The sequence below is a fragment of the Notolepis coatsorum genome, assembly GCF_963971535.1.
Source record: "Notolepis coatsorum genome assembly, chromosome: 15".
Taxonomy (NCBI): domain Eukaryota; kingdom Metazoa; phylum Chordata; class Actinopteri; order Aulopiformes; family Paralepididae; genus Notolepis; species Notolepis coatsorum.
In genome coordinates, this window is record NC_140179.1 from 83,588,318 (window position 1) to 83,604,854 (window position 16,537).

General features: G+C 48.9%; 1 protein-coding gene across 1 annotated transcript in view; it reads right to left on the bottom strand.

The window, feature by feature from the left end:
* The window catches only part of LOC311242119 (receptor-type tyrosine-protein phosphatase R-like), a gene marked incomplete at both ends in the record, with an annotated part of 104,603 nt that extends 88,345 nt beyond the window's left edge, over nucleotides 1–16,258 (bottom strand). The window contains one exon of the mRNA XM_084331074.1: nucleotides 16,031–16,258. Within this exon, the coding sequence (XP_084187200.1) occupies nucleotides 16,031–16,258 (228 nt within the window). The remainder of the gene's footprint in view (nucleotides 1–16,030) is intronic.
* Nucleotides 16,259–16,537: the final 279 nt, after the last annotated feature.

A 16,537-nucleotide genomic window follows, 5' to 3' on the forward strand; every position in this document is an offset into this window, starting at 1 on the left:
CTCTAGTGGGCTCTAGTGGGGCTCTAGTGGGGCTCTAACAGGCTCTAGTGGGGCTCTAACAGGCTCTAGTGGGCTCTAGTGGGCTTTAGTGGGGCTCTAGTGGGGCTCTAACGGGCTCTAGTGGGGCTCTAGTGGGGCTCTAGTGGGGCTCTAACAGGCTCTAGTGGGGCTCTAACAGGCTCTAGTGGGGCTCTAACAGGCTCTAGTGGGCTCTAGTGGGCTCTAGTGGGGCTCTAGTGGGCTCTAACGGGCTCTAGTGGGGCTCTAGTGGGGCTCTAGTGGGCTCTAACAGGCTCTAGTGGGGCTCTAACAGGCTCTAGTGGGGCTCTAACAGGCTCTAACGGGCTCTAGTGGGCTCTAACGGGCTCTAGTGGGCTCTAGTGGGGCTCTAGTGGGGCTCTAGTGGGGCTCTAACGGGCTCTAGTGGGCTCTAGTGGGGCTCTAGTGGGGCTCTAACGGGCTCTAGTGGGCTCTAGTGGGGCTCTAGTGGGGCTCTAGTGGGCTCTAACGGGCTCTAGTGGGGCTCTAGTGGGGCTCTAACGGGCTCTAGTGGGCTCTAGTGGGGCTCTAGTGGGGCTCTAGTGGGGCTCTAGTGGGACTCTAATGGGCTCTAGTGGGCTCTAGTGGGGCTCTAGTGGGGCTCTAGTGGGGCTCTAGTGGGGCTCTAACGGGCTCTAGTGGGCTCTAGTGGGGCTCTAGTGGGGCTCTAGTGGGGCTCTAGTGGGGCTCTAGTGGGGCTCTAACAGGCTCTAGTGGGGCTCTAGTGGGGCTCTAGTGGGGCTCTAGTGGGGCTCTAGTGGGCTCTAGTGGGGCTCTAGTGGGCTCTAACAGGCTCTAACAGGCTCTAGTGGGGCTCTAGTGGGCTCTAACAGGCTCTAGTGGGGCTCTAGTGGGGCTCTAGTGGGGCTCTAACAGGCTCTAGTGGGGCTCTAGTGGGGCTCTAGTGGGGCTCTAGTGGGGCTCTAGTGGGGCTCTAGTGGGGCTCTAACAGGCTCTAGTGGGGCTCTAGTGGGGCTCTAGTGGGGCTCTAGTGGGGCTCTAACAGGCTCTAGTGGGCTCTAACAGGCTCTAGTGGGCTCTAGTGGGGCTCTAGTGGGCTCTAACAGGCTCTAACGGGCTCTAGTGGGGCTCTAGTGGGGCTCTAGTGGGCTCTAACAGGCTCTAGTGGGGCTCTAACGGGCTCTAGTGGGGCTCTAGTGGGGCTCTAGTGGGGCTCTAACGGGCTCTAGTGGGGCTCTAGTGGGCTCTAACGGGCTCTAGTGGGCTCTAACAGGCTCTAGTGGGCTCTAATGGGCTCTAGTGGGCTCTAACGGGCTCTAGTGGGGCTCTAGTGGGCTCTAACGGGCTCTAGTGGGGCTCTAGTGGGGCTCTAGTGGGGCTCTAACAGGCTCTAGTGGGGCTCTAGTGGGGCTCTAGTGGGCTCTAGTGGGGCTCTAACAGGCTCTAGTGGGGCTCTAGTGGGGCTCTAGTGGGGCTCTAACGGGCTCTAGTGGGCTCTAGTGGGCTCTAACAGGCTCTAACAGGCTCTAGTGGGCTCTAGTGGGCTCTAGTGGGCTCTAACAGGCTCTAACAGGCTCTAACAGGCTCTAGTGGGCTCTAGTGGGCTCTAGTGGGCTCTAACAGGCTCTAACAGGCTCTAACGGGCTCTAACAGGCTCTAACAGGCTCTAGTGGGGCTCTAACAGGCTCTAATGGGCTCTAACGGGCTCTAGTGGGCTCTAACGGGCTCTAACAGGCTCTAACGGGCTCTAACAGGCTCTAGTGGGGCTCTAACAGGCTCTAATGGGCTCTAACGGGCTCTAGTGGGCTCTAACGGGCTCTAACAGGCTCTAACAGGCTCTAACAGGCTCTAGTGGGGCTCTAGTGGGCTCTAGTGGGCTCTAGTGGGCTCTAGTGGGGCTCTAACAGGCTCTAACAGGCTCTAGTGGGCTCTAACGGGCTCTAGTGGGCTCTAACGGGCTCTAGTGGGCTCTAACGGGCTCTAGTGGGGCTCTAACGGGCTCTAGTGGGCTCTAACGGGCTCTAGTGGGGCTCTAGTGGGCTCTAGTGGGGCTCTAGTGGGGCTCTAGTGGGGCTCTAACGGGCTCTAGTGGGGCTCTAACAGGCTCTAACAGGCTCTAACGGGCTCTAGTGGGCTCTAACAGGCTCTAGTGGGCTCTAACGGGCTCTAGTGGGGCTCTAGTGGGGCTCTAGTGGGCTCTAGTGGGGCTCTAACGGGCTCTAGTGGGCTCTAGTGGGGCTCTAGTGGGCTCTAACGGGCTCTAGTGGGCTCTAACGGGCTCTAGTGGGGCTCTAGTGGGCTCTAACGGGCTCTAGTGGGCTCTAACGGGCTCTAGTGGGGCTCTAGTGGGGCTCTAGTGGGCTCTAACGGGCTCTAGTGGGGCTCTAGTGGGGCTCTAGTGGGGCTCTAACGGGCTCTAGTGGGCTCTAACAGGCTCTAGTGGGCTCTAACGGGCTCTAGTGGGGCTCTAGTGGGGCTCTAGTGGGCTCTAACGGGCTCTAGTGGGCTCTAACGGGCTCTAGTGGGGCTCTAGTGGGGCTCTAGTGGGCTCTAACAGGCTCTAGTGGGCTCTAACAGGCTCTAGTGGGGCTCTAGTGGGGCTCTAGTGGGCTCTAACAGGCTCTAGTGGGGCTCTAGTGGGGCTCTAGTGGGCTCTAACGGGCTCTAGTGGGGCTCTAGTGGGGCTCTAGTGGGGCTCTAGTGGGCTCTAACAGGCTCTAGTGGGGCTCTAGTGGGGCTCTAGTGGGCTCTAACAGGCTCTAGTGGGGCTCTAGTGGGCTCTAGCGGGCTCTAACAGGCTTTTAATTTATTTATTTTTTCTATAGAAGCAGCTGGTAGGTGCGCTTTTTTAAGTGAGCATGGCCTATTGAATTGATTGATTGATTGATTGATTGATTGATTGATTGCTAATTTTATTACTGTCCGCCTGGTTTCCAACTGGTTAAGTTTAGGCCCTCTTTCGAAGTTGGTTAAGGTTAGAGTTTGTCTTTAGAGCAGGGCGATAGACCACCAGCCCTGATTCCAAACTCTAACCTTAACCAAATTCGAAAGAGGGCCTAAACTTAACCAGTTGGAAACAAGTCAAGTCAAGTAATTTATTTATATAGCACGTTTAAAAGCACAAGAGCCAACCAAAGTGCTGTACAATCTAAGCTTAAAATTAATGTCCTAATATAAAATACACAAATACAAAAATACAAAAAGGCACAGCAGGACAAGACAGTACATTCAGAGAATAGGACAGTAGGACAACAAACGGATAGGGGAACACAAAGTACAGTAGCACACAGGGGACAGAGGAGCATAAGAAGAGATACAAGAGGGAGGGGGCAGGATAAAATTGCATGGGAGTGTGTGAGTTAGGGTGTGGGAGAATCAGGGTTTATTGAAGGCCAGGGAATAGAAGTGGGTTTTTAGACGGGCCTTAAATGTCTCCAGCGAGGGGGCAGATCGGATCTCCAGGGGAAGCTGGTTCCATAGCTTGGGGGCCACGGCCTTGAAGGAGCGATCGCCTCTCTTTTTGAGTCTGGTGCGTGGGGGGACCAGCCGAGCCTGGTTGGAGGATCTTAGTGACCTGGGTGCTGCGTAGGGGGTGATGAGCTCGGTGATGTATAGGGGTGCTGCACCCGATAGTGCCTTAAAGGTGAGGAGGAGGATTTTGAAGTCTATTGAATGAATTAATGAAAACTTTATTTAACAGATTGCAGAATGGGTACAATACAGTACGGCTCAATACACACAATTGTTAAGGGGATGCAGACCTGAGAAAGACGTTTGTCTTGTTTCCATCAGGGTCCCCCTAAGTCTAAGTGGGACTGGAAGCCAGTGTAGGGAGGCTAGGACTGGTGTGATGTGCTCTCTCTTTCTGGTGCCGGTAAGGAACAAGGCGGACAGTAATAAAATTAGCAATCAATCAATCAATCAATTCAATAACCCACGCTCACTTAAAACAGCGCACCTCCCTGCAGCTGCTTCTATAGAAAGTAGGTTTACAAAAAAATTTAAAAGATCTTATAGGGCAAAGAAAACTTTTTTTTCCTATAGGGCAAAGAAAACTTTTTTTAATTTGTTTTACCTACTAGAATGAAGTTCTATAGAAAGTAGGTTAAAAACTAAAAAAAAGTTGGATGTGTTAGTTTGTTGGATGCCTAGGTGGAAGACAGTTGGATGTCTTAGTTTGTCGGATGCCTACAGTTGGATGTCTTAGTTTGTTGGATGCCTACAGTTGGATGTGTTAGTTTGTTGGATGTCCTACTGAGAACAGTCGGATGCACTTCCGAGCTGCTTCCACATGGAGGCAACTTCTCTTTTTTGTTGTTGTGGGAACAACTTTTTCTGGCGGATGGTTTTTTCAATAAATCTTCAATTCATGTGTGTTTATTGTATAGCAATAAGGTTGGATGAATGTGGCAGTTGTATAAAAGCATTACACCACTTGTAGTCATGGTTTGTGAAAATTAAACCATGCCTAGGGGGGTCTAACGACCACCAATAGGCATGGTTTAATTTTCACAAACCACTCCTGCGCGTGATGTAATGCTTAAATAATGGACTCTGTGAAGCGCTCTGGGTGTCATGAAGAGCACTATATAAATCCAAGCCATTATTATTATTATTATTACAGTATTCATCGAGTGAAAAGGTGGATGGAGAGGGCGAAAAGAAGGGAGAGGGAGAGAGGTTGAGGGAGAGAAAGAGAGGTTGAGGGAGAGAGCGAGAAAGGGAGGGGGAGAGAGGGGCGGGGAGAGAGAGGGGGAGAGAGTGAGAGAGATTATATCTATCACATAAAACATCTATCTTTTCACTTTGTTTATTTCGCTCCATACCTCTCTATCGTTCTCCCCAACCCATCTCTCTCTCTCTCTCTCTCTCTCTCTCTCTCTCTGTGTCTCTCTCTTTCTCTTTTGTACACACGCTGAGGTTGATGTCCTAAGTGTCAATATGATCAATACCTCAGATCAATAAGACTCATCAGGATAATGTGTCTTGGTCCATTTCCCTAACGATCAGGCTGCCCAGACCACATTAACAATAGGTTCAATTTAGTGAACAACAGGTATTTAAACCAGTCCCTCCTTTTAAAGATCACCTCTAAACCACACTAACAGTAGTGGTTTATACAGACATTATTACTGCAGCCAGACAAGACAACAGACAGACATTATTACTGCAGCCAGACAAGACAACAGACAGACATTATTACTGCAGCCAGACAAGACAACAGACAGACATTATTACTGCAGCCAGACAAGACAACAGACAGACAGTATTACTGCAGCCAGACAAGACAACAGACAGACATTATTACTGCAGCCAGACAAGACAACAGACAGACATTATTACTGCAGCCAGACAAGACAACAGACAGACATTATTACTGCAGCCAGACAAGACAACAGACAGACATTATTACTGCAGCCAGACAAGACAACAGACAGACATTATTACTGCAGCCAGACAAGACAACAGACATTATTACTACAGCCAGACAAGACAACAGACAGACATTATTACTGCAGCCAGACAAGACAACAGACATTATTACTACAGCCAGACAAGACAACAGACAGACATTATTACTACAGCCAGACAAGACAACAGACATTATTACTGCAGCCAGACAAGACAACAGACAGACATTATTAGTGCAGCCAGACAAGACAACAGACAGACATTATTACTGCAGCCAGACAAGACAACATACATTATTACTACAGCCAGACAAGACAACAGACAGACATTATTACTGCAGCCAGACAAGACAACATACATTATTACTACAGCCAGACAAGACAACAGACATTATTACTGCAGCCAGACAAGACAACAGACATTATTACTGCAGCCAGACAAGACAACAGACATTATTACTGCAGCCAGACAAGACAACAGACATTATTACTGCAGCCAGACAAGACAACAGACAGACATTATTACTGCAGAGAGAGAGAGTTGGTCGTCAATAGCAGAAGGACTCACCCAGCATCATTGATGAATAGGAAATAAGGCGAAGTGTCCAAAATTGTGAACTTACCCTTTAAGGCTGCTGCCTTCGTCTCCATTCACTCTGACTACACACCGTTTTAGATACACTTTACATAAATATTTAGACGTGTTCTAATCTACACATCCAGCCTCTTATCTTCTGGCCCAGCCGCTCGGTGGCCTGTACTGCACTCCACTCTGAGTGGTGCAAAGTGTTGCCTTTTCTGCTCTTTAAATAATTTATTTAATTGTATTTTAATTGATTTGACCTACTCCTCCCCAACCGGCCACTCTCATCTAGTGGAAGCAACGCTAACGATTTAGACTTAACTACATCAGTATGACCTATAGAATACAGGCTAACCATAGTCCAGGGGTATTCAATTACATTTACTTTTTACATTTAGTCCTTTTAGCGGACGCTTTTATCTAAAGCGACTTACAAGTTGTGTACACCAAGTCAGAAGGAGGGATACACCTCTGGCAGGGTAAGTGGTGTTGTCCGTCTAGCAGTGTTGAACTTGAGTGCTACACTCTGAGGGGCGAATTCACAAAGAATGGATTGCGCCCGCTAATAGCACCCTTAACTGCGTGTGTTTTGCACCCGCTATTCGCTCCGTCCCATTTAGACCTAAAACGCCTATTAAAACCTATGCAATTATTCTACCCAATCTCTTAAAACCTGAGGGTTTTTTGGAAAGATTTTCAGAATTGTCAATCTTCACTAAAAACCTTTTATATCTCAACCTCTGGAGCAGGTAGAAACATGAAACGAAAACCATTTGATAGATTACAACTTGGGCTTTTATTTGAACATCATTCATTTACTATAATGTGCATTGACATTTATAAAATAATCTATAAACAACAAATATAAAATACTAAATATAAGATACTGCCACCTAGCATGATTCGGCCGGCATTGCAATCTCGATGTCTCAGAATGAGTCCCAATGATACACCGAGGTCCGTGAGACTGTATAGAATATTCAAATCAAATAAAAGAAAACATTTGGAAAACGATTGAAAACCCGAGATTTCTCGGGTTCTGGCGCTCAACCGCTGGCGAGATAACCAGAGAAATGTCGGGTCTGGCGCTGAAAGTGTTAATAGTTTATTTCTTTTTTATAATAATTTAAATCCCAAAGCATTCCCCCACATGTATTTCAGCAAATCACAGCGCTTTTCATTACTCACATACCTTGAAAATGGCGACACTGTCTGAAATTACCTAGACGTTGCATCAGGTCTTAAAGCTAAATAGCTAAATAAGCATCCAGCCTTAAAGGTATATACACACAAACGCAGCATCCGGTCTAAATGGGTTAAGGACCTATTCACTAAAGATATTTCGAGAATGATATACTAGTGCAAACATGCCCATCTGGTGTGCAATTTGCTACTGTTATCTGTCAGCGCAGTTGGCTCGCGGAGAGCAATTTGCTCCGGATTGCTCCAGTTGGCTCGCGAAGCATCCGAGTGCAATTTGCTCCTGATATGGTCAAATAGTATAAATACTGCCCATGCAACAGTATGCATGTCCTAGGACAATGGCAGACCTAAAACTGAAGCTTCAATTCTCTGATCGCGAATTGGAAGTCCTGACAATCAATGCTGTAGCTCTTCCAGTCCTTGGGCCAAACACTTTTTGGTACCAATTGGGTGGGCAAATTCTAGATGTGATTTATTAAATTTTTTTTATTCCTATACATCCTTAGATTGTGTATTGATATGATAGACAGTTTGGTTTTGTAGTGGATTTTTTTTCGCAAAATACGTCTCCTGCCATATCTTGCTCCCCTTCATAGATTTGCTCGTACGTCGGGTTGTGGGGGTACTAGAGACATGACCATGATCACGTTTTTTTCTGATTTTCTCTGATTTTCTCCCCGTCCCAATTAGTCGTTGTGCCAATTCCCCCCCCTCCCCTACCTGGCGCTGTATGCATGTTCTCCTACGAGTCGGTACAAGGGCGTCCCGAGTCGATCGCACGCTTCCTCCGAGACGTGCGCCGACAGCCAGTGACGTCTTTTCACTTGGCAGCGAGGACTCTCATTGGTGAAGTGTAACGCGTGGGAGGGCACGCTATCTCCACCAAGTCCTGCCCCGCTTAGCAAGCGCCGAGACCTGACCTGTAGGCGTCGCTGTCCACAACGGCAGATTCCCACCCGCCAGCTTCCCCACCCCCTAATACTGCCAATTGTATTAGTATGAACGACCAGCCAAGCTGGTTGCAACGCCGAGAGCTGGGCTCGAACCCAGCATCTCCTGCGTTGGTGACGAGCGCAATCTCCGCTACGCCACCTGACCGCCCGATGATCACGTTTTTATGCACCTGAGTCTCCTGAAAGGTTCTTCGCGCACCTACCCCCTACAGGTGAATGCCTCATTGTTGTGGAGGTATTATGCAGTAGGTGCGCAAAAGTTACCATATAGCTCAGCGTAGGAAGGTCCGATCTACTCTGGGTTTATCTCTACGCGTTCAGGAGACTCAGGTGCATAAAAAAGTGATTGATTGTTGCCACGGGCGGCACGGTGGCACAGTGGTTAGCACCGCTGCCTCACAGCAAGAAGGTCCTGGGTTCGAACCCCACAGGGGGCCTTTCTGTGTGGAGTTTGCATGTTCTCCCCATGTTCGTGTGGGTTTCCTCCAGGTACTCTGGTTTCCTCAAACACCATAAATGCATGGTAGGCAGGGACTACAGATGAAAACGCTAGGTTATGACTATAACCAAGTTCTGTTAGTTAGAGGTGACGCTTGGCATCACACTGCACTCGCTCGCGCACGTGCACGCGCACTGAATAAATTCCACAATGTACCTTTAATACCAGTATTAGTCTGACCACACCCCTCATCAGCTTACCTTCATAAGCAGGTGTGTGGTCACCTGCTCTCCTCCTTCCCAAGCTTTCACCACAAGGTGAGGTCAAGGGCTGCAGCGGCCGTCTGATGCCAAGCGTCACCTCTAACTAACAGAACTTGGTTATAGTCATAACCTAGCGTTCTGTTCCGTTAGAGGCTCTGCTTGGCATCACACTGCACAATGGGAGGCCAAGCGGAGCCGCTGGCTGACAAATACACCCCGCTGACAGCCCCCCAAAACCATCAGAACAGGGAGGGCCGAGCCCCCCCACCCCCCCTAATGGAGGGTATCCCCCCTATTAGGGGCTTCACGGGAAGGCGACGGACCCGACCGTGCGAAGAGGCACTCAAGCAACTCAACGCACAGGGTGAGCAGACCGTGGCTTGACCCCACGACTACACACACGCACAACCCGCATGCCACCCGGGAACGAACGGAGGAACAACCTCGTTACTGCCCCCAGAATCACGGGGTCAAGGGCAAACCCAACCCTGTGGCAAGGCCGTAGCAGCGGAGCGCGAAGAAAGACCCAGACCCACCAAAAGGACTGGACTCCCTGGAATGGGGGCCCGGAGAAGTCCATGATGCCAGCATCAAGACCCCACCAGGTGGGCACGTAGTGCCCCGCCCCCCACATCGCCAGCGTATTCGGACAAAGGCCCCCCAGTTACTGCACCTGGTAATCCCAGGCGGTATCCCAACCAAGTACTAACCAGGCCAGAACCTGCTTAGCTTCCGAGATCGGACGAGATCGGGCGTGTTCAGGTCGGTATGGCCGTAAGCCGAGCGGGCCCCGTCCCCCCAATAGTACACCGCCTGGCACACTGACCCTGCAGAACAGACAGTCAGCATGGCCGTAAGCACACAAAAAAAAAAAAAAAAAAAAAAAGTTTAACCAACGGAAGCAGGCAGCGCACCGGGGAAAAACCAGGCAACAGGCTGTTAACCCTAGCCTGGAGACTGCAGACGAGACAGGCGCCAGAGGGGACAGCTGAACACAGCTGCCCCGGCGGAAGGGGCGTATGCTGCCGTTGTTGCATGACCAAGCCTCCATTTAAAAACCCCCACCCAGAGGGGTCGAGGCAGAGAAGGCTGACACGATTGGCAGACGTCATGAACGTGCAGGGGCACCCTCAACCGGTGAACCCGGGAGTTGACACTGCACCAACACACCAGGGAATCAACCACCTCGGTGTTACCCAATGCGGTGGTTGTTCCTATAACCCCTCAAGAAAAAACTCCAAAACACACCTGCGGGTATACACCGGCTATACCGCAGTACAAGTGTTTCAGTTTTCAAAAAGGGTTAACCCAGGCCTACGGGTCGCAAACATCACTTCGGACCGGGCCTGGCGGTACGGGAAGCACAGGGTCACCAGAGGAGGTCAAAAAACCACCCCCACAGGCCCCTCTTCGCCATGCGTGAGAGAGGAGCGAAAAATAATGGAGAACCAGCCCCTAAGCACACGTACTTGGTATTCCCAGGCGGTCTCCCAACCAAGTACTAACCAGGACCAACCTGTGTAGCGGCCGAGATCCGACGAGAATGGCATGGCTGTAAGCCATTACGACAGTGCTGAGTAAAAACATACCCAACCAGGGTCTCCATAGCGCTTAACCCTGTGACACCCAGACCGACCTGGCATTTTTCCCCCTGAAAAAAGCCCAAGTCCCTCAGGGTACCAGAACAGCAGATCTGCATCCCCGGCGGACAACGGGTTCAACTGATCTGGACCAGCGTGACCAGAACCAGTCCCGTGCCCTAACCACGCCGACATGCCTACTCCAGGAGAAGGGCAGATATGCGTGTCGATCTTAACATGAAAAGAAGGCGCCACCCAGACGTTCGGGCGAACCGCGCCTGGTGGCCCACCCCAAGGGCGTGAGACCCCTCCACATATGTTCAGATCCATTCCGTCATCATCCCCCAGACATGAACGAGAATCCGTCGAAAAACCAACCCAGGTCGTGGGATTTGGTCGTCGGAAGAGGAAAAACCCCCATCTCAGTTGCTTTATAAAAACGCTGTTTCAACCACAAGCAACCAAGGCGTGCCAGTCAATCGCCTGTTTACAGCGAGCTAGCACTATACGTGCGTCGGGACACACCCCCATCAATGAACAGGCTATTTAGACCTGTCATTGAATCCCCAAGGCGCCCAGGGGAACGACAAGAGGGGTGTGACACTCCCTAACTCCAACACTTCTGGAATAGAAAAGAAGGAAGCATCAACAGTATGTATCCCAGTCTACACAGCCGGGGTAAAAAATAGTCACATTTTTACATCCCACCACCCTCCCATAGGAAGGAGACGGGGATCCCCAGAGAGACTTCCCACGCGAGCTGTACAGATTGAAAAGAATATATTGCACCTTGAGCCATGTAAAAAAACTGGTTTTAGGGCTCTCCGGGGAAGAGGCACTGAACCCATACACACTCAATAAACGAATTGAATCGAATACACATACAATAGAAAAGGACCCTTCTAGAGGGTCCACTCACTTTGACAATCTGAGGAGGAAGGCTCTGTACTCTGATGGAGGCTCCCTCACATGGAAGAAGGAGTCCGAACTCACAGAAGGCCCGAATAGGCGCTTGGTGAGGAGGAGCCCTGACCACCCCCCCTGAAAACAGATCCATCACATGGACCTGAACAGCACACGGAAGTCCTACCAACAGAGACGCGCACGGTGACGTACTCTATGGCGGGGGAATTCCTGCGGTGCACACGCCCAATATACCAGGCCCGTGGGACCAGGAACTCCCTCCCCCCCCCCCCCCCGTAACGTGCCGAACCGCCACGTGACGGGAACCTTGAAGGACAGGGGGTGTACCCCTGACCGACAGAAACAATGGGGAGAGGAAAGGTTACCAGTTCACCCCTTTACGACCCCACACCCATGATACGATGTAATGACAAAAAGAGAATATGACACAGTCATAGTCAACTCTATGAAGCGTTTTACAGCTCCACACAGCGCATGAGCTAACCTGCTATCTGATTTTTACTAAGGAAAAACACAGAATAGAGAGGGCTCTAAGAGCCCCGGTCCAACATACACATGTGCTTCTGTGGCCAGTCCAACCCAGTTGTAGGTCACATGACACACACAACCCATCATCACCTACAAAAAATGGCAAAAACACTCAACAGAGGAACGCCGTTTTTTTCACAATGAGAGAATACATCATTCTCGATTAGTATCGGCCACAGGCCTTGCTAAGCACACATGACAGCAACCAAACCATTTTCTTTTTTAGGAAAATAAGTCTCTCCAGCAGATTTAGCACAACCTCAGCAATCAAGCTAAGAGTTACATCGCATCCCTACCACACAAAAGACACAAATAGTGCACAAACATGTCTGATAGGAGGATGAAAAAGTCCCCAGGGAACCGGGGGGGAAAACACAATCCTCCTATTTTACCCTCAATACGGCCAGTTAAAACAGGAAAACCTGTTAATATGTGAACACACTGTTCATTGTCATCACAGTCTGAGAAAGAACATTCTTTTACTCACTTGTCACCAAGCATAGCTTCATAGGTTAGTTACCTTAGTTGTGAGTACACGGTACATATAAACACCATGATGTTTCTCACACAACAACCAGATCATTACATCCCGATTTGCACGGAGAAGCTAACTGCCAGTGACAAAAACAGCTCACACATAACCCGCAACGTATCCTAAATGCATTGCAGCAACACACGTTTTGGGAAAAACACCGTTATTCACAATACATTTAGCAAAGTAAAACCAGAAGACGTGTTATGAGGTCTGGTCAACCCCGTTCCTACCCGGAACGCAGATCAGCGAAGTGCAGTCACAGACACCGTAGGAACACAGCCGCTCCTGTGTTGTCCGAACTGGGCAGCGTCACCGCCCCAACCCGCACTACAGTCCCCTGTTGATGCAACCTTGCCGTCCTGGCTCAGGGCAGGGTCGACGAAACATCCCCTGTCAAGGATGACGTCGTGGTCAAGAGTGTAAAACATGTTAAAATCAAAGCACGTTCAACAGAATAGCATCAAGCTAACGGCCGCTCCAACCGTTCGGGTGCTACTGCTTCTGCTCGCGAGACGCCGAGCTAACGACGCACGCGATCAGAAGCGAGCTCACGGCGGCGCGCGAGAAGCTAAGCTACCCCGCGCCAGGCCATGGCCTATAGCAGCAAGCTAACGTTACCTAGCGACCACGACATGCTAGCCCCGCAGCTAACAGCTGACTGGCTAATAGTAGGCCCAACCTAAGCAGGCCATGCAGCGATCCAGCAGGCTAACGCAGCAGTTAACAGCTGACTGGCTAACCGCAAGCTATGAACATGTAAACAATGACATAACACTCACCCAGACAGGCCGCCGTTCTGAACCTCTCCTCACTTTTTAAGAGAAAAGAGAAAACAAGATGTCAACACCGCTTCACAACGGTGATTTTACCACACCCGACGGAATCAGCACAATACCAACTGGCCTGTGTAGCTGACTTTGAACATGAATCTGCCGCTATCGCACATTCATGCACATATCCCCTCGTGAAGGAATACTCTCATTTGGATATGAAAGATGGGGCCTTAACACGGTGACAGAGAGAATCCACTCGTCCAAAACACACAGGAATCACCAGTGTCAATGGTCGCGGCCCACTAGTTAAAACTATAATGGTCTTCAGACCAAGGTCTTCTGTCGCCTAGGTGGCTGAACAAAGGACCCTAGCCTGGGGCCGGTTTCCATAAACATTGTCAAGTAGCCCCCATAGCACTAACAGACAAGTGGAGCCTGCCAGCAAACACTACTCACCCAACCTGGAACGCACCGCTCCTCACAACAGCGGCATGTCCGACAGTTCAGCTGTGGCCTGACAGGTTTCACCCCAACAAACACAGCAAGGAACTGCAGTTGAGAAGCATGCAGCGGCGTGCTCCCAATACGAAAACCGGTGGAGGGTTTTTAGAATGATCATCATCTTCTAGACACTCCAGTACGAAGACAATATCGCCGTATTTTCTCGAAAATAGTGAGAGAGAAAATAAAGATATGATGTCAACGTATCACTCCTTGTAAACTAACTAACTTTCCCCTAACAACACGTCAAGTGGGGTACTACCGAGGCACACTCTTGTGGTGAAAGCGAGAAGGAGGAGAGCAGGTGACCACACACCTGCTTATGAAGGTAAGCTGATGAGGGGTGTGGTCAGACTAATACTGGTATTAAAGGTACATTGTGGAATTTATTCAGTGCGCGTGCACGTGCGCGAGCGAGTGCAGTGTGATGCCAAGCAGAGCCTCTAACGGAACAGAACTAGCTATGTGGAAACTGAAGATGTTGATTAATGTGCACTGTCCCTGGGTAAAAAAAAAAGATTTATTTATCTTTATCTGTCACATATATGCAGATCAACCTCTGCTCTCTGACCCCTCACGTCCTGACCAGGGTCACACTCTTTATTATGATCATTTAGTAATACTAGTCCTATTCTTTGTATGGCTGCATGTACGGAACCGTGACTTCTGTACCTTGACGTTGCGGGACAAATACACCAGTAAGGTTCCAGTAAGGTTCCAGCTACCACACTTAATGCACTCTTTGACAATCCCCCCATCAATAAATGCTTTTTTTTTATGTTGACCCAAAATCCAAGCAACTTTAAGGGAACATTCATCAGCACGGTGTTGGGCGGTGAATGAATGTGTTAGAATGCTGGTGGATCCATTACATCTTACAGTAGATGTTTTTTTCTCTGTGCCAGATTCAGATTCAGATGAGAGTACATTTGCTCAAAAGATGTGTGCTTTGTCTCGTAGTGGCGCTTCATATTGCTGCTTTTAATAATCACCACAGTCTCAGAACAATAGAACATATGAGACATACTGGTTTTGAACATACGAGACATACTGGTTTTGAACATACGAGACATACTGGTTTTGAACATACAAGACATACTGGTTTTGAACATACGAGACATACTGGTTTTGAACATATGAGACATACTGGTTTTGAACACATGATGAGACATACTGGTTTTGAACATATGAGACATACTGGTTTTGAACACATGAGACATACTGGTTTTGAACATACAAGACATACTGGTTTTGAACATACAAGACATACTGGTTTTGAACATACAAGACATACTGGTTTTGAACATATGAGACATACTGGTTTTGAACACATGATGAGACATACTGGTTTTGAACACATGAGACATACTGGTTTTGAACACATGAGACATACTGGTTTTGAACACATGAGACATACTGGCTTTGAACACATGAGACATACTGGTTTTGAACATATGAGACATACTGGTTTTGAACACATGAGACATACTGGTTTTGAACACATGAGACATACTGGTTTTGAACACATGAGACATACTGGTTTTGAACACACGAGACATACTGGTTTTGAACATACAAGACATACTGGTTTTGAACATACGAGACATACTGGTTTTGAACATATGAGACATACTGGTTTTGAACACATGATGAGACATACTGGTTTTGAACACATGAGACATACTGGTTTTGAACACATGAGACATACTGGTTTTGAACACATGAGACATACTGGCTTTGAACACATGAGACATACTGGTTTTGAACATATGAGACATACTGGTTTTGAACACATGAGACATACTGTTTTTGAACACATGAGACATACTGGTTTTGAACATATGAGACATACTGGTTTTGAACACATGAGGCATACTGGTTTTGAACACATGAGACATACTGGTTTTGAACACATGAGACATACTGGTTTTGAACACATGAGACATACTGGTTTTGAACATATGAGACATACTGGTTTTGAACATATGAGACATACTGGTTTTGAACATATGAGACATACTGGTTTTGAACACATGAGACATACTGGTTTTGAACACATGAGACATACTGGTTTTGAACCTATGAGACATACTGGTTTTGAACACATGCGACATACTGGTTTTGAACATACGAGACATACTGGTTTTGAACACATGAGACATACTGGTTTTGAACACATGAGACATACTGGTTTTGAACATATGAGACATACTGGTTTTGTGAAATTACTTTCCCCTGACTCACTTATTTCTCTGACTGTCGTCTCTCGTCTCGTCTTATCCCATCTCACAACTGCCCCTCTCTTCTATCCAATCAGAGAGCAGATCCACTACTCACCACAGTGACCAGGTGTCGTGGGGACAGGGGGGCGTGTTCCAGCCACGCCTCCTGCTCAGGCTGCGCCAGCAGGTTGAGGGTTCGATGCCCGTCGGGTGCCTGGCGGAACCGCGACGCCAACAGGGAGGCCAGCCTGACAGGGGACTGGCGGAGGGACTCCAGGGAGCCGTGTCTCCGGTTCGAATCCCGATAGACGGGCGAGAGTGGACTGGGGGGGCGGGGGGGCATGTTACGTCCTCCATGGTCCCCAGAGAACGATTCTAGAGAGAGAGAGACAGAGACAGACAGAGAGAGAGAGAGAGAGAGAGAGAGAGAGAGAGAGAGAGAGAGAGAGAGAGAGAGAGAGAGAGAGAGAGAGAGAGAGAGAGAGAGAGAGAGAGAGAGAGAGAGAGAGAGAGAGAAAGATAGAGAGAGAGAGAGACAGGGAGAGTGAGAGAGTGAGAGATAGAGAAAGACAGAGAGGGAAGAGAGAGAGAGGGGGTGAGGCAAGTCTAAATCAGAAATAAA